Source organism: Schistocerca nitens, chromosome 9 (assembly GCF_023898315.1).
Source record: "Schistocerca nitens isolate TAMUIC-IGC-003100 chromosome 9, iqSchNite1.1, whole genome shotgun sequence".
Classification (NCBI taxonomy): Eukaryota; Metazoa; Arthropoda; class Insecta; order Orthoptera; family Acrididae; genus Schistocerca; species Schistocerca nitens.
The window spans coordinates 198,749,860-198,774,364 of NC_064622.1; the positions used below are offsets into that span (position 1 = coordinate 198,749,860).

The following is a 24,505-nucleotide window of genomic DNA, read 5'->3' on the forward strand; positions in this document are numbered from 1 at the left end:
CGATAGGTTCTAGCCGCTTCAATCTGGAACCGCTACGGTCGCAGGTTTGAATCCTGCCTCGGGCATGGATGTGTGTGATGTCCTTAGGTTAGTTAGGTTTAAGTAGTTCTAAGTTCTAGGGGACTGATGACCTCAGACGTTAAGTCCCATGGTGCTCAGAGACATTTGAACTAATTTTCCTTCGCTGTCCATGTGTACTTTGATACTGGAGACACATTCATAACATACATATTAAGTTTCATGCAAGTGAACAATGACATCTGTTGAGCGTACAGTTTATTTAAAACATTATGTTCAGCCATATGGTGCTCCCTGCGATAAGGATTATGACTTTTTTTTTTTTAGACGGCGCATTATTTTTGAAAACTTGCAATGTTTACTTTAACCACTCTTCAATCTCCTCTCCAAGGAGCAGAGCGAGTTGTTCGAGAGTTGCAGTTATTTTGAGCCAAACATTAGAAAAGGGATGGAAGTGAGGTAAAGGAAATTCCAACTGGCGATACTTGGGAGGGGAATTTTATGACATTACGAGCGGCTTCGCAGAATTAAACTTTATCGTCGAGAGCTTCAAGAGCTGGCGGACTGCGGTTTACGGTTGGGCTATGAGTTGTGTGTTTCGGCCACGGCGAGGCGGGCACGACGACCCGCGTGAACGACAAATAGAAGCCATCAGGGATTAACAACTGAAATATTAAGCTGAAAATGTTAAACGGGGAGTCCACTATTAAACATCTAGTTTCAAAACGCTGTAGAACACGTCAAATTTGAACAACACTAAGTTTGACCAATAGATGCCACTATAGGCCTCAGAATATGCACACCAACCAACGCAGGGCACGCGGCTATTGTTCAGCTTGCCTCCAACATGACTGCCTTCTTTAAATATTCCAGGCAGTTGGCAGAGCTCTTTTACAAGAACGGTGACTGTGCGCCAGTAGCCCAACAGAAGTTGCGGACACTCAAGAGTATTTAAAAAGGCGTTGGTTCGATGTCTACTAAAGGTTTGGAGAAAATTATTGCAAAATCCGAAAAGACAGCTTCTTCTGAAGTACTATGAGAAAGAGGGAGGAAAGGAGTTCATCAGGCGTTTGTCAAAAATATGGCCACAGTACCGCAGGAGAGGTCGAGAGTGACGTGCAGGCAGGGAGTGCCCAAACGTTGAACAAGCCAGTGAGCACGGTGCATAAAATCCTGTATTGCTATCCATACTAAATCATTCATTTTCTGGTGCTTTTTCCTGCTGACCTGCCAGGTAGTAAACTTTCCTTCCGGGATCCTTGTTCCCATGGAAGTGGACAATGAATGGCCGTGGAATATCCTATGGACAGACAAAGCTCATTTCTATCTCCAAGAGCCTGTCAATAAACAAAATTACAGAATATTGTTGTTGTTGTTGTGGTCTTCAGTCCTGAGACTGGTTTGATGCAGCCCTCCATGCTACTCTATCCTCTGCAAGCTTCTTCATCTCCCACTACCTACTGCAGCCTACATCCTTCTGAATCTGCTTAGTGTATTCATCTCTTGGTCTCCCTCTACGATTTTTACCCTCCACGCTGCCCTCCGATACTAAATTGGTGATCCCTCGATGTCTCAGAACATGTCCTACCAACCGATCCCTTCTTCTAGTCAAGCTGTGCCACAAGCTCCTCTTCTCCCCAATTCTCTTCAATACCTCCTCATTAGTTATGTGATCTACCCATCTATTCTTCATAATTCTTCTGTAGCACCACATTTCAAAAGCTTCTATTCTCTTCTTGTCTAAACTATTTATCGTCCACGTTTCACTTCCATACATGGCTACACTCCATACAAATACTTTCAGAAACGACTTCCTGACATTTAAATCTATACTCGATGTTAACAAATTTTTCTTCTTCAGAAACGCTTTCCTTGCCATTGGCAGTCTACATTTTACACTCCTGGAAATTGAAATAAGAACACCGTGAATTGATTGTCCCAGGAAGGGGAAACTTTATTGACACATTCCTGGGGTCAGATACATCACATTATCACACTGACAGAACCACAGGCACATAGACACGGGCAACAGAGCATGCACAATGTCGGCACTAGTACAGTGTATATCCACCTTTCGCAGCAATGCAGGCTGCTATTCTCCCATGGAGACGATCGTAGAGATGCTGGATGTAGTTCTGTGGAACGGCTTGCCATGCCATTTCCACCTGGCGCCTCAGTTGGACCAGCGTTCGTGCTGGACGTGCAGACCGCGTGAGACGACGCTTCATCCAGTCCCAAACATGCTCAATGGGGGCAGATCCGGAGATCTTGCTGACCAGGGTAGTTGACTTACACCTTCTAGAGCACGTTGGGTGGCACGGGATACATGCGGACGTGCATTGTCCTGTTGGAACAGCAAGTTCCCTTGCCGGTCTAGGAATGGTAGAACGATGGGTTCGATGACGGTTTGGATGTACCGTGCACTATTCAGTGTCCCCTCGACGATCACCAGTGGTGTACGGCCAGTGTAGGAGATCGCTCCCCACACCATGATGCCGGGTGTTGGCCCTGTGTGCCTCGGTCGTATGCAGTCCTGATTGTGGCGCTCACCTGCACGGCGCCAAACACGCATACGACCATCATTGGCACCAAGGCAGAAGCGACTCTCATCGCTGAAGACGACACGTCTCCATTCGTCCCTCCATTCACGCCTGTCGCGACACCACTGGAGGCGGGCTGCACGATGTTGGGGCGTGAGCGGAAGACGGCGTAACGGTGTGCGGGACCGTAGCCCAGCTTCATGGAGACGGTTGCGAATGGTCCTCGCCGATACCCCAGGAGCAACAGTGTCCCTAATTTGCTGGGAAGTGGCGGTGCGGTCCCCTACGGCACTGCGTAGGATCCTACGGTCTTGGCGTGCATCCGTGCGTCGCTGCGGTCCGGTCCCAGGTCGACGGGCACGTGCACCTTCCGCCGACCACTGGCGACAACATCGATGTACTGTGGAGACCTCACGCCCCACGTGTTGAGCAATTCGGCGGTACGTCCACCCGGCCTCCCGCATGCCCACTATACGCCCTCGCTCAAAGTCCGCCAACTGCACATACGGTTCACGTCCACGCGGCGTGCTACCAGTGTTAAAGACTGCGATGGAGCTCCGTATGCCACGGCAAACTGGCTGACACTGACGGCGGCGGTGCACAAATGCTGCGCAGCTAGCGCCATTCGACGGCCAACACCGCGGTTCCTGGTGTGTCCGCTGTGCCGTGCGTGTGATCATTGCTTGTACAGCCCTCTCGCAGTGTCCGGAGCAAGTATGGTGGGTCTGACACACCGGTGTCAATGTGTACTTTTTTCCATTTCCAGGACTGTATATCCTCTCTACTTCGACCATCATTAGTTATTTTGCTCCCCAAATAGCAAAACTCATTTACTTAAATGTCTCATTTCCTAATCTAATTCCCTCAGAATCAGCCGACTTAATTAGACTACATTCCATTATACTCGTTTTGCTTTTGTTGTTGTTCATCTTATACCCGCCTTTCAAGACACTTTCCATTCCGTTCAACTGCTCTTCCAAGTCCCTTGCTGTGTCTGACAGAATTACAATGTCATCGGCAAACCTCAAAGTTTTTATTTCTTCTCCATGGATTTTAATACCTACTACGAACTTTTCTTTTGTTTCCTTTATTGCTTGCTCAATATACAGATTGAATAGCATCGGGGATAGGCTACAACCCTGTCTCACTCCCTTCCCAAGCACTGCTTCCCTTTCATACCCCTCGACTCTTATAACTGCCATCTGGTTTCTGTACAAATTGTAAATAGCCTTTCGCTCCCTATATTTTTCCCCTGCCACCTTTAGAATTTGAAGGAGAGTATTCCAATTAACATTGTCAAAAGCTTTCTCTAAGTCTGCAAATGCTAGAAATGTAGGTTTGCCTTTCCTTCATCTTTCTTCTAAGATAAGTCGTAGAGTCAGTATTGCCTCACGTGTTCCAACATTTTTACGGAATCCAAACTTATCTTCCACGAGGTCGGCCTCTATCAGTTTTTCCATTCGTTTGTAAAGAATTCGTGTTAATATTTTGCAACCGTGGCTTATTAAACTGATAATTCGGTAATTTTCACATCTGTCGACACCTGCTTTTTTTGGAATTGGAATTATTATATTCTTCTTGATGTCTGAGGGTATTTCGCCTGTCTCATACATCTTGCTTACCAGATGGTAGTGTTTTGTCAGGACTGGCTCTCCCAAGGCTGTCAGTAGTTCTAATGGAATGTTGTCTACTCCGGGGGCCTTGTTTCGGCTTAGGTCTTTCAGTGCTCTGTCAAACTCTTCACGCAGTATCACATCTCCCATTTCATCTTCATCTACATCCTCTTCCATTTCCATAATATTGTCCTCAAGTACATCGCCCTTGTATAGACCCTCTATATACAGGGTTATTACAAATGATTGAAGCGATTTCACAGCTCTACAATAACTTCATTATTTGAGATATTTTCACAATGCTTTGCACACACATGCAAAAACTCTAAAAGTTTTTTTAGGCATTCATAAATGTTCGATATGTGCCCCTTTAGTGATTCGGTAGACATCAAGCCGATAATCAAGTTCCTCCCACACTCGGCGCAGCATGTCCCCATCAATGAGTTCGAAAGCATCGTTGATGCGAGCTCGCAGTTCTGGCACGTTTCTTGGTAGAGGAGGTTTAAACACTTCACCATTAAGAAAAAATGTTGCTTCATCACTGAAAACAAGTTTCGCACTGAACGCATCCTCTTCCATGAGCTGTTGCAACCGCGCCGAAAATTCAAAGCGTTTGACTTTGTCATCGGGTGTCAGGGCTTGTAGCAATTGTAAACGGTAAGGCTTCTGCTTTACCCTTTTCCGAATACCATTCTCACTTCGATTCTTCTTAATTGCAGTAATTTTCTTAATTTTTGATGTAGAAATCGCACTAATCCTTCCAATGATTTTCGAAACCGTCGGCTGTGGTAGGTTTAGCTCCCTGCTTGCTTTATTCGTCGACTTCCGCGCGCTACGCGTGAAACTTGCTCGCACGCGTTCAACCGTTTCTTCGCTCACTACAGGCCGACCCGTTGATTTCCACTTGCAGAGGCATCCAGAAGCTTTAAACTGCGCATACCATCGCCGAATGCAGTTAGCAGTTGGTGGATCTTTGTTGAACATCGTCCTGAAGTGTCGTTGCACTGTTATGACTGACTGATGTGAGTGCATTTCAAGCACGACATACGATTTCTCGGCTCCTGTCACCATTTTGTCTCACTGCACTCTCGAGCGCTCTGGCAGCAGAAACCTGAAGTGCGGCTTCAGCCGAACAAAACTTTATGAGTTTTTCTACGTATCTGTAGTGTGTCGTGACCATATGTCAATGAATGGAGCTACAGTGAATTTATGAAATCGCTTCAATCATTTGTAATAGCCCGGTACTCCTTCCATCTTTCTGCTTTCCCTTCTTTGCTTAGGACTGGTTTTCCATCTTAGCTCTTGATATTCATGCAAGTGGTTCTCTTTTCTCCAAAGGTCTCTTTAATTTTCCTGTAGGCAGTATCTATCTTACCCCTAGTGAGATAAGGCTCTACATCCTTACATTTGTCCTCTAGCCATCCCTGCTTATCCATTTTGCACTTCCTGTCGATCTCATTTTTGAGACGTTTGTATTCCTTTTTGCCTGCATTTTTATATTTTCTCCTTTTATCAATTAAATTCAATATTTTATCTGTTACCCAAGGGTTTCTACTAGCCCTCGTCTTTTTACCTATTTGATCCTCTGCTGCCTTCACTATTTCATCCCTCAAAGCTACCCATTCTTCTTCTTCAGAATATTGGCTACGTAAAATACACACGGGCGTAACCGGTATCACTTCATTCTCCAAAGGTAACTGTCTGGTACAGGTTGACGGCATACTTTATCGTAGGGCTGGATTTCTTCGAGAAGATGAATCCTGCGGGTCCTGATAGGTCTACCGTGAATGGTAAACCCTATGAGAGTCTTTTACGCACCAACGACAGTCTAATCCATCAAGAACGTGGATTTATGGGAAGGATCATTTTTATTCAAGATGGGGCACATTCAGCGAAGCAGAGGCATTTCGGCAATGGTAGAATTATCGGCCGTCATTTCCCTACAGCCTGGCCATCCAGATATCTTAATCCGTGCGACTTCTGGCTGTGGGGTTGTCTGAAAGATATGTTCACTGATCCAATTACGAACGTAGCTCGATTGAAGGTAAGCGTTGCCCAACGCGTCCTGTATGTGACCGCTATCCCTACCCGCTCCCCAACCACCAACCCCCGGACACGGCGATATATTGTGGAATATGCTGTTTCTCGCTATCAACTTGAGGCAGAAAACGGTTGACAGTATATTTAAGATGTCTTGCTCCAGTTTCACGACAGAACCGATGTCATTTTGGTTTTTATGCGTTTCTGGCCCCAGGAAAATAAAAAACCAATGTCATTTTCCTTTGTATGCAGTTTTTAGCTTCAGGACATCTAAAAACCGACTTTTCTCATCCGATGTGTTACGAACTTGCTCTGGTGGGTGGGCCTACATTGCTAACAGTGCCACAAGTGTTGAATGCCGATCTTGAACAGCCATGTGCATTGAACAGTACGGACGATATTATGTCCAACTACTGTCGCATTACGTGTCATTTGTCATTTGCAGCCGACTCCATTTACTTTAAATCGATTGTAGCGCAAAAATTTTCGTTAATTCTTTTTATTTTTATTTTCCAATACTTTACCCCGTGCGTCACTAATATGCCGCACAAGTCCAATTCGGAGCAGTGGTTCCCTTTCTACAGTGTTGTGAAATTGAAACTTTAATAGTGGACACGCTGTTTAGGAGGCGATAAGGAGCTTTAATAGCAGGGTATGCAGATACACGTACCAATATTATTCTTAAGACTACATCCTATATTTTAAATTACTTAAATAACAGAAGTTATTGAATACATTTTAGTCAGCAGTCCCATAAGAATAGATAATTGTTTATGTTCTTCTAAAGAGCTTTTTCAGAATCGTGCGATCGTACATTGAGACAATCACGTTGGCTGTATCTGCTTTTGGTTAGATTCTCTGTTGTCGTTTGAGTGACACGGAATAAGCTCGAGTTAATTAGTGGTGTAGACTGGTGCCAAAATCGACAGACCTGTTCTTCAACATTCCTTATTCGTTTCAGATGTATCGTGTCGACATTCAAACACGTTATCTCTTCTGTAAACGATCCGACATTTCTAGCTGCTATCTCCAGTTTCTCTCCCCTTAGTATCTGGCGTATGAGAGATGTGAGCTCAATGTAGCCTCTCAAAACTGCCAAAGGGTTACATTCGGCAGTCGGTGATACCTTTATCGTTTGATACGTTTTCTGTTGCCTTTCCTCTGCTCACTGTCACCGTCTAAATTCCTCTGTTTTGTTACATCCGTAAAATAAAGCGCTTGGAACATGTTTTCTGCGACTCTTTTGACAGAGTGTGAGATTTCGCCGGCTTCTTTCATAGTCGAATTTACGATATGGAATAGGTCCAAAATATTCTTTATGCTAGATTCTATCATTTCCCCATTCCCCATGATGTTGGGCCCTGGTGGTATGTCGTCTTCCCGCTAAGCGGACTTGCTACTGGTTGCTGCTGAACATTTTCTTCAGTTCGGCCCGTAACTGTTCCCAGCTATTGAGCTCCTCTCCATTGTTGTCGAACCACTGGCTGGCTGAGCTCAGCAAATAAAAGTACATACTTACCACACATGTCATAAGACCTGTTATATATGGCGTTTCGGTCGTATATTTAAAGCCGTTGCGTGCGGTCCTGCACAGCTACGGAATACACTCCCTTCTCGGTTCCATCTTCTCCTCTTTCCTTTCTCTCTTATCTGCGTCCATTTCTTCCTGTTTCTTTTCTCCTCTATCCATCTGCCTTCCTCTCCTCTATACATCTCCTCTTCCCCTTCTGATTCCATCTCCTCCCCACCCTCTCTTCGTTCATCTCCTCCTATCAGTTCTCTCTCTCCTCCCTCTTAATATTCACCTTCTCGTCCACCTCTCCCTGTACATCTCCTTCTTTCCCTCTCGCTTCTACTCCCTCCTCTCTTCCATCTCCTCCTCTTTCCTTTCTCTGTCCATACATCTGTCTCATCTCAGTCCATCTCCTCCTCTTCCTTTTCTCTGTCCATCCTTTCTCCTCCTCTCTTTGTACATGTACTCCACTCCTTCTCGCTGCCCAATTCTTCCTACGCTCTGTCTCTCCATCTGGTCCTCATCACTTTCACCATCTCCTCATCATCCCACTATCTATCTATACCTCTCTGCCTCTATCTCCTCCTCTCCCATCAGAGCCTATCTCCTCCATCCTACTTTTTGTCTATCAAATATCTCTTCCCCTAATCAAAATATCCACGGGTGTACTGCCGATGTACAGTGTCCAACGGGCACAATATTTCGGTGATCATACATGTCGCCATCATCAGGTGAACTGACGGACTGAGCTCCTGTGAACGTGCCCGCACGGAGATCCGTACGCTATGGCTGCTCAGATGGAACTGGGTTCGGTCGCGGCGGCGGCAGATTTAAATACCCTCCGCCCACGGCGCGCTCACTCCGCCGTCCGCGCCCCGCGCCACGGTCGCGCGGTGGAACAGATTGCGACGGCGTCTGAGATTACGTCGGTGTGATGGCTCTGTCCGCCGTGGTCGTCACAACTATACATTTGCTCGATTTACTCTTGATTAACCCAATCGCTGGTTCCCAAGACTTGCTAAGATTATAGCCACAGTCACGGTTTATGAGGTCGTCATTGGTGCGAATTTCGATGGCCTCTCTAACAACGCTGTCCCAGTATCTCGACGTCTGAACCAGAATCATCGTGCGTTCATACTCCATAGCGTGATTATGCGACAAGCAATGTGCAGCGACCGCCGACTTGCTCGATACATCAGTCGAGTGTGCCTCTGGTGTACACGGCATCGATCCTCGACGGTACGCATCGTCTGACCAATATACGACTTCCCACATTGACACGGAATCAGGTACATGCCGGCCTTCCTCAAACCGAGGTCATCTTTGGCGCTCCCCACCAGTGCACGAAATCAAAGCCGATGAAGTCAAATATCACCAGTAAAGAGAGGGCGGCCATTCGTGATCTGAGGCAGCGCTCTGAAATTGTTGTCTTACCGGCTGACAAAGGCAATGCTACAGTTGTTGTCTCCCATAAGGACTACACTGATAAGATGCAGAGCCTGCTAAATGACGATTCAAACCGGAAGATCAGCGCTGACCCTACAAAGAAGATGGAGAACAAGACGAGGTCGCTTCTCAAGGATGCAGATTTACCGGAGTGTGACGCTAAGACATTGTTACCCAAGGCCCGGTACCGCCTAGACTATATGTTCTCCCGAAGGTTCACAAAGAGGGGGTACCATTACGCCCCATTGTCAGCATCATCAGGGCACCTACATATTTGTTGGCCAAATACCCGACGCGAATATTAAGTCCTTATGTGGGTAAATGCCCTCATCACATCCGTAATTCCGTGGATTTTGTTAAACGCCTTGACAGCTTCCGATTTGATGAGTCAGATATCATGGCGAGTTTTGACGTCGTTTCCTTGTTTACGAGGGTACCCCTGCGACAGTCACTAGAATTGATTAGTCACAAGTTTGACGAGAAGACCACTGAACTTCTTAGGCATGTCTTGGCTTCCACGTACTTTCTTTTTAATGGAGAATACTACGAACAAGCGGAGGGAGTCGCCATGGGGAGCCCACTCTCACCGGTGGTAGCGAATTTGTACATGGAGAACTTCGAGGAGGAAGCCCTGTCATCACCCGAATGGAAACCTACCTGCTTTTTCCGTTACGTGGACGACACGTTCGTCATCTAGCCACATGGTATGGATAAAGTCCTTGACTTCCTTACACATCTAAACTCCATACACCCCAAAATCAAATTCACTATGGAGACTGAAACGGAGGGTAATTTACCTTTCCTTGACGTCTTGGTCAAGAGAAGGGCTGACGGCACCCTAGGTCATGGGGTGTATCGGAAGACAACGCACACTGATCTGTATTTTCACGCAGACAGCTTCCACCACCCATCACAGAGGAATGGGTACTTAAAACTCTAGTACATAGGGCGCGCACTATCTCTGACGCAGAGAGTCTACCCCAGGAATTGGAACATCTGAGAACGGTTTTTCGAAAAAATGGGTACTCAGAATGGCAGATTCAACGTGCGCTTCGCCCAACCACTACAGCACAACATGTGGAGGTGGGTGAAAACACGAGGGAGGAGGTAGGCACTGCGTTTATTCCATATACAGGTGCACTCTCAGGGAAAATTGCCCGCATTTTGAAGAAACACCGGGTCGGAACTGTGTCCTCCGAATAAAACTCGTGCACTGGTCGGGAGCGCCAAAGATGACCTCGGTTTGAGGAAGGCCGGCGTGTACCAGATTCCGTGTCAATGTGGGAAGTCGTATATTGGTCAGACGATGCGTACCGTCGAGGATCGATGCCGTGTACACCAGAGGCACACTCGACTGATGTATCCGAGCAAGTAGGCGGTCGCTGCACATTGTTTGTCGCATAATCACGCTATGGAGTATGAACGCACGATGATTCTGGTTCAGACGTCGAGATACTGGGACAGCGTTGTTAGAGAGGCCACCAATGACGACCTCATAAACCGTGACTGTGGCTATAATCTTAGCAAGGCTTGGGAAACAGCGATTGGATTAATCAAGAAAAAAATCGAGCAAACGTATAGTTGTGACGACCACAGCGGACAGAGCCATCACTCCGACGTCATATCAGACGCCGTCGCAATCTGTTCCACCACGCGACCGTGGTGCGGGGCGCAGACAGGGAGTGCGTCGCAGGCGGAGGGTATTTAAATCGGCCGCCGCCGCGACCGAACCCAATTCCATTTGAGCAGCCATAGCTTACGGATCTCCGCGCGGGCACGTTAATAGGAGCTCAGTCCGTCAGTTCACCTGATGATGGCGACATGTACGATCGCCGAAATATTGTGCCCGTTGGACACTATAGACCGGCAGTACACCCGTGGATATTTTGATTATCAAATACTCCAAACTCAAGAATCACATCTCTTCCCCTCTTCCCTCCCCACGTTATCAACCCTATCCCAACACAACGCTTGTGGTTTTACCCCATGATATATCTGTCCAGATCTTGTCTAATATATGCAGCAAATTGGCCTGAAATCGTTCCACGGATTTAGGGTCATATTTGTACCCACAGCTTTTAGAATATTTCAAACTTATTTCTACACATATTTCACCTGTATCTCAAGCGATATCCTCTTTGTAGTTTCATTTTCACGCAGCACAATGTTTATGACGTCGCATCTCCTGAAATATATGTCGTACCGTGATGTAATTGTGCAGGTACGTCCAGTTCTTGTCTACAAAACGTGTTGCAAATACAGCTAGTAACAACGAAGTAACAAATAAAAGTCCGCCTGGTTAGCCGTGTGGTCTAACGCACTGCTTTCCGGGCGGAAAGGCGTGCCAGTCCCTGGCACGAACCCGTCTGGCGGATTAGTGTCGAGGTCCGGTGTGTCAGCCAGTCTGTGGATGGTTTTTAACGCGGTTTTCCATGTGCCTCGGCGAATGCGGGCTGGTTCTCCTTATTCCGCCTCAGTTATACTATGCCGGCGATTGCTACAAAAACACTTCTCCACGTACGCGTACACCACAATTACTCCACCACGCAAACATTGGGGCTACACTCGTCTGGTGTGAGAAGTTCTCGAGTGAGAGGGGTGAAGAGGGGGGGAGGGGGGCAGAACCGCACTATAACCCTGGGTTCGGTGTGGGCGGCGGTGGGGTGAGTGGACTGCTGTAGCCTGTTGTGGGGTTGTGTACCACTGTGGACTACGGCGGGGACGAAGCTTGTCCGCCGTTTCTAGATCCCCAGTTCTATACAACACAATAAAATAAATAAGAAAGTCATTCGTGATGCAGAAGTATCCTTGTGTCTCAGTATTTGTAACGTCATACCTCCTGATCAATGTGTTGTATAACAATAATGTTTTGCTCGTATATTCTTTCAGGGGTATATACGAATATTGTGTGTGAAATGTGTCGCGAGTAGCTTTATTTGTAAAGAAGTAATAAATTCAAATGTCAAGCTTCACGCTGCAGTTACTGTGCATGCACAGCGAAGATGTACTAAGTGTTTCACCTTTTTCTCTTTCATCATTTTGTTCAGATTGTGACACGAAAGTTTCGGAAGGATTTGCCATTATGTGTAACGTTTGATGGAAGCCTCAATGTGCTCTTAATCTCAAATAATGTGTGCATGAGGGTACGAGTCTTCGCTCATTTGAGGCAAAACTGCTTCCCCTCCATTCCACCCCACCCCATTTGTATGTAGGTGGTTGTTACTTCCACAGCGATTCTCTGCGTACAGTAAGTGACACATGTAACAAGTTTGGTGGAAATCGTCTCACCGATTCTCTGCAGAACCTCCTCATTCCTTACATTTGTAACACCACATATTATAGATTTCGATTCTCTTCTTTGCCGGTGTTCCCGAAGTCCATGTTTCACTAACACACAATGCTGTACTTCAAACGCACATTCTGAAATAAAGGCCCATCTTTGATACTAGTAGACTTTTTTCCCAAATATCCTCTCTTTGCCACTACTAGTCTGCTTTGGATGTGCTCCTTGATCCTTCCGTCATGGATACTATGCTAGTTCGGTAGCAGCATTGTCCGCAGCTTGTGGTTGTACGGTAGCGTTCTCGGTTCCCACGCCCGGGTTCCCGGGTTCGATTCACGGCAGGGTCAGGGATTTTCTCTGCCTCGTGATGACTGGGTGTTGCGTGCTGTCGTTAGGTTAGTTAGGTTTAAGTAGTTTTATGTTCTAGGGGACTGATGACCATAGATGTTAAGTCCCATAGCGCTCAGAGCCATTTGAGCCATTTTTTTTGGTAGCAGAATTCCTTAACTTCATCTACTTTGTGATCACCAATCCTGAGGTTAATTTTCACTCTGATCTCATTTCTGCAACTTCTAATTCCTTTCGTCTTTCTTCAATTTACTCTCAAGCCCTTATTCTGTAGTAATTAGACTCCTCATTCCATTCGTCCGATCATGTAATTCTTCTTCAATTTCATTGAGGATAATAATATCATCAGCGAATCTTATCATTGATATCCTTTCGCCTTGAACTTTAATTCCACTCTTGAACTTTGCTTGTATTTCTGTCATTGCTTCTTCGATATATATACTGAAGAGTAGGGACAAAAGTCTAGATCACTCTCTTACTGATTTTTAATCCGAGAAATTCATTCTTGGTTTTCCAATGTTATTCTTCCGTCTTCCCTGTTGTACGTATAGCATTTTACTCGTTTTTCCTCAGAATTTCGAACATATTCCGCCATTCTACAGTTTCGAACGCTTTTTCCAAATTGACATATCCAATGAACGAGTCTTGGTTTTTCTTTAGTCTTGCATACATTTTCAATAGCAACGTGAGAACTATCTCTCTAGTGCCTTTACGTCTCCTAAAGCCAAACTGATCATCTAACAGATACCCAATTCTCTTTTCCATTCATCTGTATGTTATTCTTGTCAGGAACTTGTATTCATAAGCTGTTAAGCTGACTGTACTATGATTCTCGTACCTGTGGCCCCTTGCTATCGTCGGAATTGTGTAGATAATATTCTTCCTAAATTCAGTTGTTATGTCGCTAGACTCGTACATTCTACACACCAACGTCAGTATTCGCTCTGTGGCAACTTCCCCAATGATTTTAGAAATTCCGATGGAATATTATCTGTTCCTTCGCTTTATTTTATTTTAAGTCTTCCAGACCTCATTTAAATTCTGATCGTAATACTGGATCTCGTATCTTTGTTATATCAATTCCTGTTTCCTCTTCAATCACGTCTACAGACAAATGTTCCCCCTCATTGAGGCTTCCAATGTATTCTTTCCACCTATCCGCTCTCTCCTCTACATTTAACAGTGGAATTCTCGTTGCACTCTTAATGTTACCAGCCTTGCTTTTAATTTCACCGAAGGTTTTTTGGCTTTGCTATCGTGTTTTATTCCTTCCGACAATCATTCCCTTTTCGATTTCTCCACACTTTTTTATGTAGCCATTCCGCCTCCCTTTCCCTGCACTTCCTGTTTATTTCATTTCAAAGTGAACTGTATTTCTATGTTCCTGAATTTCCCTGAACATCTTTCCACTTCCTTCTTTCATCAATCAGCTGAAGTATTTCTTCTGTTACCCGTGCTTTCCTCGCAATTACCTTCCTTGTTCCTGCGTTTTTCTTTCGAACTTCTATGATTGCGCTTTTCATAGATGTCCATTCCTCTTCAACTGAATAAACTACTGAACTTATCGTTACCGCAGTACCTATTGCATCAAAGAACTTCATGCGTATCTCTTCAGGCATGTCAGTCATCGCCCAAGACATAACCGATGCACAGAAACAACTAGAATTATTAAAAGAGCAGACAGCAAAATAGGATTAGAAATTTCATTTGAAAAAAAAAAAAAAAATTATGACTGACATCAAAGATGCACCATTTGATCTCAAAATTGGTAATAACTACATCTCTTTAGTAAAAGAATTTAAATATTTAGGTGAATGTATTGCAGAAAACTGTAATGAAAAGAAATCTGTCAGATCAAGAGTCCAGAAAATGGAGACGGCGTTTCAGTTAGAAAAAAAGTTTACAACAAAAAAGAGTCTCTCGTGGAACTGCAAAATACGACATTACACTCCAGTAATTAAACCCAAAGCTCTCTACGCATCTGAGACACCATATCTTCAACACAGAACACTAAAAGGGGAATTGGAAGTGAAAGAACGCAAAATAATGTGGAAAATCTTAGGACCAAGAACTAAAGATTGTGTGCATTATCCAAAACCCAATGCAGAAATGTATAAATATATCTCCGAAATAACAGACACAATGCGCATGAGAAGAATCCATTTCATGGGGTATTTAGAAAGAGTGGACGCAAACATGTTAACGCACAAAAACCACACTATTTAAAGAACAAAACTACAAGACTCAACTGGTCAAACAGACGATAAAGGATCTGTGAGAATTAGGGGCTCCCAATCTACATGACAGAAATGAAATCAGAAAAGTCACAAGCACACGGGGTTTTGAGGAATAAGACAGAAAAACTAACCGACATACGCGGTCTAAGCAACGAAAGCGAGCTCATTCGTAGCGTATGAATGAATACTGGGCAAAAAGGAAGGTCAACATATGTTGATTATGCGTGGTCCTAAGTGATCCATCCGCGAAGAAGAATATATACAGGGTGTTACAAAAAGGTACGGCCAAACTTTCAGGAAACATTCCTCACACACAAAGAAAGAAAATATGTTATGCGGACATGTGTCCGGAAACGTTGACTTTCCATGTTAGAGTTCATTTTATTACTTCTCTTCAAATCACATTAATCATGGAATGGAAACACACAGCAACAGAACGTACCAGCGTGACTTCAAGCACCTTGTTACAGGAAATGTTCAAAATGTCCTCCGTTAGCGAGGATACATGCATCCACCCTTCGTCGCATGGAATCCCTGATGCGTTGATGCAACCCTGGAGAATGGCGTATTGTATCACAGCCGTCCACAATACGAGCACGAAGAGTCTCTACATTTAGTACCGGGGTTGCGTAGACAAGAGCTTTCAAATGCCCCCATAAATGAAAGTCAAGAGGGTTGCGGTCAGGAGAGCGTGGAGGCCATGGAATTGGTCAGCCTCTACTAATCCATCGGTCACCGAAACTGTTGTTGAGAAGCGTACGAACACTTCGACTGAAATGTGCAGGAGCTCCATCGTGCATCAACCACATGTTGTGTCGTACTTGTAAAGGCACAAGTTCTAGCAGCACAGGTAGAGTATCCCGTATGAAATCATGATAACATGCTCCATTGAGCGTAGGTGGAAGAACATGGGGCCCAATCAAGACATCACCAACGATGCCTGCCCAAACGTTCACAGAAAATCTGTGTTGATGACGTGATTGCACAATTGCGTGCGGATTCTCGTCAGCCCACACATGTGGATTGTGAAAATTTACAATTTGATCACGCTGGAATGACGAAACTAAAATGAGCTCTAACATGGAAATTAGGCGTTTCCGGACACATGTCCATATAACATCTTTTCTTTGTTTGTGTGTGAGGAATGTTTCCTGAAAGTTTGGCCTTACCTTTTTGTAACACCCTGTATTTATTTGATGTTTTCTTTCTTTTTCTATATCTTTTGTTAGCGTTCTATCGGATGCATACAAAGTTTGGAACTGAATACTGCGATGAAATTTTTACATTTCCCACTTATCAGGTATTGACTATTTATTGTACCCATTCCATGTAATTTTACAAGTTTTTCGAAGTTTAATGAGTTTCTCTCTGCTTGTTTCACAATTAAATTAAATTCAGATAGTTGAATGATTTCTACTAGATATTTGAATTTGGATTATCAGTTTTTGTGTAACTGTTCTTTCGTTGTGGGTGCATGGGGTTATGATCAACGTGACCAAACCCCCATCTTGTACCTCCGCAGAATGTCACCCGCAGCAAAACATCGTATCGTATGCACCCACACACCTTCCATCCTCTCTCCCCGAACTCTTAATTACTAAACAAACTTCCGCCTTGTCTTCTGCGCAGGTGAGCACCCGGCGGCGATGCAGCGCGACAAGAACTCCGCCGGCGGCGTGCAGCCCCCGCAGGGCCTCCGGCGTGTCGTGGGGCAGGCTCTGCTGCTGGGGGCGCTGGCGACCGCCCTCGCCGCTCCTGCTCTGCCGTGAGGCGGCTGCGACGCCTGGGGGCGGCGGTTTGACCCGCTGAAGGACGCCAACACCTGCTCGGCATCGTGACGGCAGTACGAAGACGTACTGCCTTGCCCGCACCTCGTGGATGAAACCGAGACTGGAATAGGCCGGTGTTTCGACCAAAGGTGCTCTCACTTTCGTCCTATCGTCAACTCTCTTCCTACTCTCAGCGGATATTTTCCGACAGCAGAATGCTGGCGCATCTGTAGGTCAGCTGCCGTAAACGTGAAACTGTCCGGTACCTGCGGAGCTTGCTGTTTTTGTTCCTTACATCGTTCGGTGACGATGCAACGAAAATTTTTAGATACCGGTATCGTAACAGAATACCCCCTCCGGGACTAGAGGAGCCAACGTGCAGTATTTAAAATATTCTGAGGTGATACTCTATTAGCCGACGTTGTATTTTATTATGGCTCCCGATGCCATACGATGTTCAAGCCTAAGTAACGTTTCGGCATTGCAGTTGCAACTGTAACTTATCGTAGTTACCTTTGCTAATGTCTCGAACGTGTAGCTTAATACTTATTCATACAGGAGTCGTGTCAATTTTTTTTCAAAGCTGGAGGCACTCCCTGCTGTGGCTACGAGATGCCACCATTGAACAGTATCAAAGACGTGATTTGATGATGGACGAAATCGATCAATAAGCTATATTCTGAACTGCAGGACTGTTTAATAGATCACTACTGACGGGCTTAAGCATACGAAATTCACGACAAGAGAGGTGAAACTGCATTTTTCATCAACAAAGTTTCTCCATTATTTGGAATATTTACCGACTTCTCTTTATTAAAGGAGTAACCTCAAACATCGAAAATCCCATTTCCTCTATGAAGGTTTCCTTCACTCATGACATTTCACTGAAAATGTACATCTTTCCATTAGAGAATCAGAACAAAGAATCCCCATATCTTACTGAGTGAGTAAAACAAGAGAACTAATCATTTACTACGTACATCAAAAAACTATTCTCTCAGTATCATTAACCACAGAGAAATATTAAGAATCCCCTGATTAGTTTTACAGTACTTTATTTCTTTCCGAAAGAATCGCATTTCAAAAGTTAAATCGATTTTACATCCGCTCGTAAATTTTGCTCACTTTTTACTTCCCTCTCTTCTACTGTTCTCTTCTTCCTCTTATTCTTTGGTCTTTCAACTTCTCAGTTTTGTCTCTACACACTATAACTTCAGACTTTTCCTAACCTTCAATGCGTATTCTGTTTTCAGCTATATTTTTATTTCAATGTTTCTACATTTATGACTGAAAATCTGTTGTGTTGCTTACAACTTACGCCCTACTAGTACCCTCTGCAGCAGCTTTTTTTCCGTTACTCCTCGTTTTCTTCCGTTTGTGAGGCACATGTGCGCTCTGGCCAAGTCAGCATCTTTCAATTCTGAATTTTTTTATGTGTTGAAAATGGTTAATAGTCATAAAAATCATTGCTGTTTCGAATTTTGTTTCTCGTAATCTTCCTTTGACGACAACGTTAGGTAAGATTTTTATTTATTTTCTGGTAATTGAGAGATGTTATATTTCTTAAATTACTTCACTAAATCACTGTAGATGACATATTACGATGATTACCACCGTTGGAGAACTTGGACTGGGACCTCTGTTGTGAATTCCAAAGAAATAATTTGAAATAGGCTTCAGGGGATAATTACACCAGAAATGCTGGCTACAACGGACGTTGTTAATTCCTTTAACTGTGTTTGTCGTAAGGCAAGGAACATTCGCATAAATGAATTGCTGGTATCTCTCCAGAACAGGAACAAAATCAGTCAAGTTTCCCGCAGAAGTTTCACACACTTACTTTCGGGATAGCTATAAAATCGAGAACGAGGACAGAACGCTCATATCTCTGGAAAAAAAGAATAGCCATTAAATCTACGTTTTACTTCAAACTTTCCCACTATAGCATCGTAATTACATCTCTGTTAAGTTTAATTACAACGATCTTCCAAGTTTCATAAATGGGATCCGAACCTCGTAGACGCATCGTTGGCTGTGGCGCTTTCAGACTGAAGTGATTAGGCTGGGACAGTGAGAAGTTTGCGCGCCATCTATATAGTTCCATCTTCTTCATTGCCGCCGTCGCCGTTGTGTTCGGTGAGGACGCAGAACTAAAGACAATTCAGTTCATGGACGCAATTAACATTTACCCGCTAATGCTTAAACTAAATCTGTGAGTGTAAGTGAAAAACGATTCTGGTCTACTTTTGGATCTAAAGAGGTGAAGCATACATACTATTTACAAACATTTATCTGTACGTACGACTGTCGACAAAGATTTATCTGTATGTAAGACTGTCGAAAATAGACATTGTGGACGGTGGACGATTTTATGATATAGTCATATGTATATCAAGTGAAATGCGAAAAAACTCTTCCATCCTCATGTTAATACAACTGAATATGTAAGTGATGCAGCAGATGACTCTGAAGATATCATTATTTAAATGTTTCTTATTTTTGATTTCAACGTTCTGTACGTTTCCTTTGGCAAATAAACTACCTAAAACACTACTATGATATGTGAATCTTTGGTATTATTTACCCACGTAGAATGCCAGTTGTAGATGTAGGAGACCACTGGAGAAGTTAAAGGAGAATTAAAGAAACTATTAGACACAAAGGAATGAAAGACATTAGCTGCCACTGGACATGGTCTTAAATCAATGGGGAAACTTGAAAATTTTCCTGTATGGGCATTCGAATCCAAGTCTCCTACTTACTAGGTAGATGCGCTGACCACTACGCCTCTGGAAACAGGGGTCAGCGCACTGCATGGAATATGCTAGCACGCCACACGTGAGACACAAGTTCTCAACTTATTAAAACAATACTGATGTAGTGCTCCTCGCCCATTATCCTCATTACTCGCGGCATTTCGCCGATCCCCGTAGGAGTTCGAACTGTACATTTTCACTGAATGCATCACTGGCTGTCCTAGCCTTAATTATACAGGGTGGTCCACTGATAGTTACCGGGCCAAATATTTCACGAAATAAGTGTCAAACGAAAAAAACTACAAAGAACAAAACTTGTCTAGCTTCAAGAAGGAAACCAGATGGCACAATGGTTGGCCCGCTAGATGCTGCTGCCAAAGGTCAAACGGATATCAACTGCGTTTTTTTAAAATAGGAACCTCCATTTTTATAACATATTCGTGTAGTACGTAGAGAAATTTGAATGTTTTAGTTGGACCACTTTTTTCGCTTTGTGATAGATGGCGCTGTAATAGTCAAAAACATATGGCTCAGAATTTTAGACGAACAGTTGCTAACAGCCAGGTTTTTTAAATTAAAATACAGAACGTGGGCACGTCTGAACATTTGATTTCGGTTGTTCCAATGTGATACATGCACCTTTGTGAACTTATCATTTCTGAGAACGCATGCTATTACAGCGTGATTACCTGTAAATACCACATTAATGCAATAAATGCTCAAAAAGATGTCCGTCAGCCTCAATGCATTTGGCAGTACGTATAACGACATTCCTCTCAACAGCGAGTAGTTCGCCTTGCGTAATGTTCGCACATGCATTGACAATGCGCTGATGCATGTTGTCAGGCGTTGTCGGTGGATCACGATAGCAAATATCTTTCAACTTTCCCCACAGAAAGAAATCCGGGGACTTCAGATCCGGTAAACGTGCGGGCCATGGTATGGTGCTTCGATGACCAATCCACCTATCATGAAATATGCTATTCAGTACCGCTTCAACCGCACGCGAGCTATGTACCGGACATCCATGATGTTGGAAATACATAGGCATTCTGTCATGCAGTGAAACATCTTGTAGTAACACAGGTAGAGCATTACGTAGGAAATCAGCATACATTGCACCACTTAGATTGCCATCGACAAAATGGGGTTAATTATCCTTCTTCCCATAATGCTGCACCATACATTAGCCCGCCAAGGTCGCTGATGTTCCTTTTGTCGCAGCCATGGTGGATTTTCCGTTGCCCAGTAGTGCATATCATGCCGGTTTACGTTACCGCTGTTGGTGAATGACACTTCGTCGCTAAATAGAACGCGTGCAAAAAATCTGTCATCGTCACGTAATTTCTCTAGTGCCTAGTGGCAGAACTGTACACGACGTTCAGTCGTCGCCATGCAATTCCTGGTGCATAGAAATATGTTACGGGTGCAATAGATGGTGATGTAGCATTCTCAACACCGACTTTTTTGAGATTCCCGATTCTCGCGCAATTTGTCTGCTACTGATGTGCGGATTAGCCGCGACAGCAGCTAAAACACCTACTTAGGCATCTTCATTTGTTGCAAGTCTTGGTTGACGTTTCACATGTGGCTGAACACGTCCTGTTACCTTAAATAACTCAATTATCCGGCGAACGGTCCGGACACTTGGATGATGTCGTCCAGGATACCGAGCAGCATACATAGCACACGCCCGTTGGGCATTTTCATCACAATAGCCATACATCAACACGATATCGACCTTTTCCGCAATTGGTAAACGGTCCATTTTAACACGGGTAATGTATCACGAAGCAAATACCGTCCGCACTGGCGAAAGTTTACGTGATACCACCTACTTTTACGTTTGTGACTATTACAGCACCATCTACAAAAATGGTTCAAATGGCTCTGAGCACTATGGGACTCAACTGCTGAGGTTATTAGTCCCCTAGAACTTAGAACTAGTTAAACCTAACTAACCTAAGGACATCACAAACATCCATGCCCGAGGCAGGATTCGAACCTGCGACCGTAGCGGTCTTGCGGTTCCAGACTGCAGCGCCTTTAACCGCACGGCCACTTCGGCCGGCACCACCATCTACCACAAAGTGAAAAAAGTGGTCCAACTAAAACATTCATATTTCTTTACGTACTACACGAATATGTATTAGTAAATGAGGGTTGCTATTTAAAAACAACGCAGTTTATATTCCTCTGACCTATGGCAGCGCCATCTAGCGGGTGAACCATAGCGCCATCTGGCTTCCCCCTTCAAGCTAGACGAGTTTCGTTCTTTGTAGTTTTTTCGTTTGATGCTTATATCGTGAGATATTTGGCCCGGTCACTATCAATAGATAACCTTGTGTATAATGGACAAAGATCTCTACGTCAGCAGCGTTTAGATAAGTTGAGAACTTGGGGTGAAGCGAGATGGACAAGGATAGTAAGTGTAGTTGCAATGACCACTGTGTGTTGATGGCGTAATGGTCAGCGCATCTGCATACTAAACCGAAGGTCCAAAAGCCTATTGTTCTCGAGCTCCTCTGGAATATACACTCCTGGAAATTGAAATAAGAACACCGTGAATTCATTGTCCCAGGAAGGGGAAACTTTATTGACACATTCCTGGGGTCAGATACATCACATGATCACACTGACAGAACCACAGGCACATAGACACAGGCAACAGAGCATGCACAATGTCGGCACTAGTACAGTGTATATCCACCTTTCGCAGCAATGCAGGCTGCTATTCTCCCATGGAGACGATCGTAGAGATGCTGGATGTAGTCCTGTGGAACGGCTTGCCATGCCATTTCCACCTGGCGCCTCAGTTGGACCAGCGTTCGTGCTGGACGTGCGGACCGCGTGAGACGACGCTTCATCCAGTCCCAAACATGCTCAATGGGGGACAGATCCGGAGATCTTGCTGGCCAGGGTAGTTGACTTACACCTTCTAGAGCACGTTGGGTGGCACGGGATACATGCGGACGTGCATTGTCCTGTTGGAACAGCAAGTTCCCTTGCCGGTCTAGGAATGGTAGAACGATGGGTTCGATGACGGTTTGGATGTACCGTGCACTATTCAGTGTCCCCTCGACGATCACCAGTGGTGTACGGCCAGTATAGGAGATCGCTCCCCACACCATGATGCCGGGTGTTGGCCCTGTGTGCCTCGGTCGTATGCAGTCCTGATCGTGGCGCTCACCCGCACGGCGCCAAACACGCATACGACCATCATTGGCACCAAGGCAGAAGCGACTCTCATCGCTGAAGACGACACGTCTCCATTCGTCCCTCCATTCACGCCTGTCGCGACACCACTGGAGGCGGGCTGCACGATGTTGGGGCGTGAGCGGAAGACGGCCTAACGGTGTGCGGGACCGTAGCCCAGCTTCATGGAGACGGTTGCGAATGGTCCTCGCCGATACCGCAGGAGCAACAGTGTCCCTAATTTGCTGGGAAGTGGAGGTGCGGTCCCCTACGGCATTGCGTAGGATCCTACGGTCTTGGCGTGCATCCGTGCGTCGCTGCGGTCCGGTCCCAGGTCGACGGGCACGTGCACCTTCCGCCGACCACTGGCGACAACATCGATGTACTGTGGAGACCTCACGCCCCACGTGTTGAGCAATTCGGCGGTACGTCCAACCGGCCTCCCGCATGCCCACTACACGCCCTCGCTCATAGTCCGTCAACTGCACATACGGTTCACGTCCACGCTGTCGCGGCATGCTACCAGTGTTAAAGACTGCGATGGAGCTCCGTATGCCACGGCAAACTGGCTGACACTGACGGCGGCGGTGCACAAATGCTGCGCAGCTAGCGCCATTCGACGGCCAACACCGCGGTTCCTGGTGTGTCCGCTGTGCCGTGCGTGTGATCATTGCTTGTACAGCCCTCTCGCAGTGTCCGGAGCAAGTATGGTGGGTCTGACACACCGGTGTCAATGTGTTCTTTTTTCCATTTTCAGGAGTGTATTTCGTTATCGAAGTACTTGTCACGGTACAAGGACACAGCTGAACGTTGAAAAACTGTCATGCAATAATATATTGATAAAGAAACTAAACTTTCTGCATGATTTTGCACTCATTGTGGATATTTTGTGAATAAAATCGTCTACATAACTTAATACACTATTGATAACGTCGTTTCGACTGCTGCCACCATCAAGTCAAAGCATAGAGCTTGCAAACAACGTTCAGTGTTAGGCTTACCCACGCTTAAGCGGATCGCTGTTGAGGAATATGTATTAGTGATTGACACTGAATGTGATGATAAAATTCTCTCGAACTTCCAACCGCGTCAAGTGGTTTGAAATTTACAAGCTTCCGGTGGAGGACTTCTTGGTCATAGTCAAGCGGTGACTGTATTTTGGTCGCTGCTACCGTCCGTGGCTCGTGGATTTTAAACCACTCGACGCAGCAGGAAACTCGAGTGTATTTTATGAGTAGATATCGCGGCCAAATCTTGCATTCGTGTATGAAACTGACTGTAGTTTTTTTCAAGTTGTAAGCTTTGATCTGAAGATAGCAACAGTCGAAACTAGGTTATAGATAAGGTGAAATATTACCCCATGAATATGAGTCCCTTAATCTTACAAGCAATCTCTCTCCCTCTCTTATACTACTTTTAGAATTACGAGTTCTGATTTCTATGGGAAAAAATAAGAAAAAGTACTTCATTTACACGGAGGCAAAAATAAATAATATGCTTGAGACGCGGGACACACGCTCAACGACACTTCACTTCAATAAAGACAAGACAATAATTCCCAATTTGACACAAACTCTGGCTTGTAATTTCCAACAGATTTTATTTAACAACTACATGACAACAGCAAACTGCTGTTACCCCACAATAACATACATAACACCGTAGAATTTGAAACATTACTAAACAGACAAAATGTCTACGGGCATCAAAACCCACCCCAAACCATGAATAATTTTAAAACCCTCTT

At 44.8% G+C, this 24,505-nt stretch overlaps 1 protein-coding gene across 1 annotated transcript in view; it reads left to right on the top strand.

Annotated features, from left to right (window-relative positions):
* Positions 1 to 19,259, top strand: part of LOC126203267 (protein sidekick-2-like) — a 794,175-nt gene extending 774,916 nt beyond the window's left edge. The window contains exon 6 of the mRNA XM_049937521.1: positions 16,668 to 19,259. Within this exon, the coding sequence (XP_049793478.1) occupies positions 16,668 to 16,807 (140 nt within the window). The 3' untranslated portion in view covers positions 16,808 to 19,259. The remainder of the gene's footprint in view (positions 1 to 16,667) is intronic.
* The last annotated feature ends 5,246 nt before the right edge of the window (positions 19,260 to 24,505 follow it).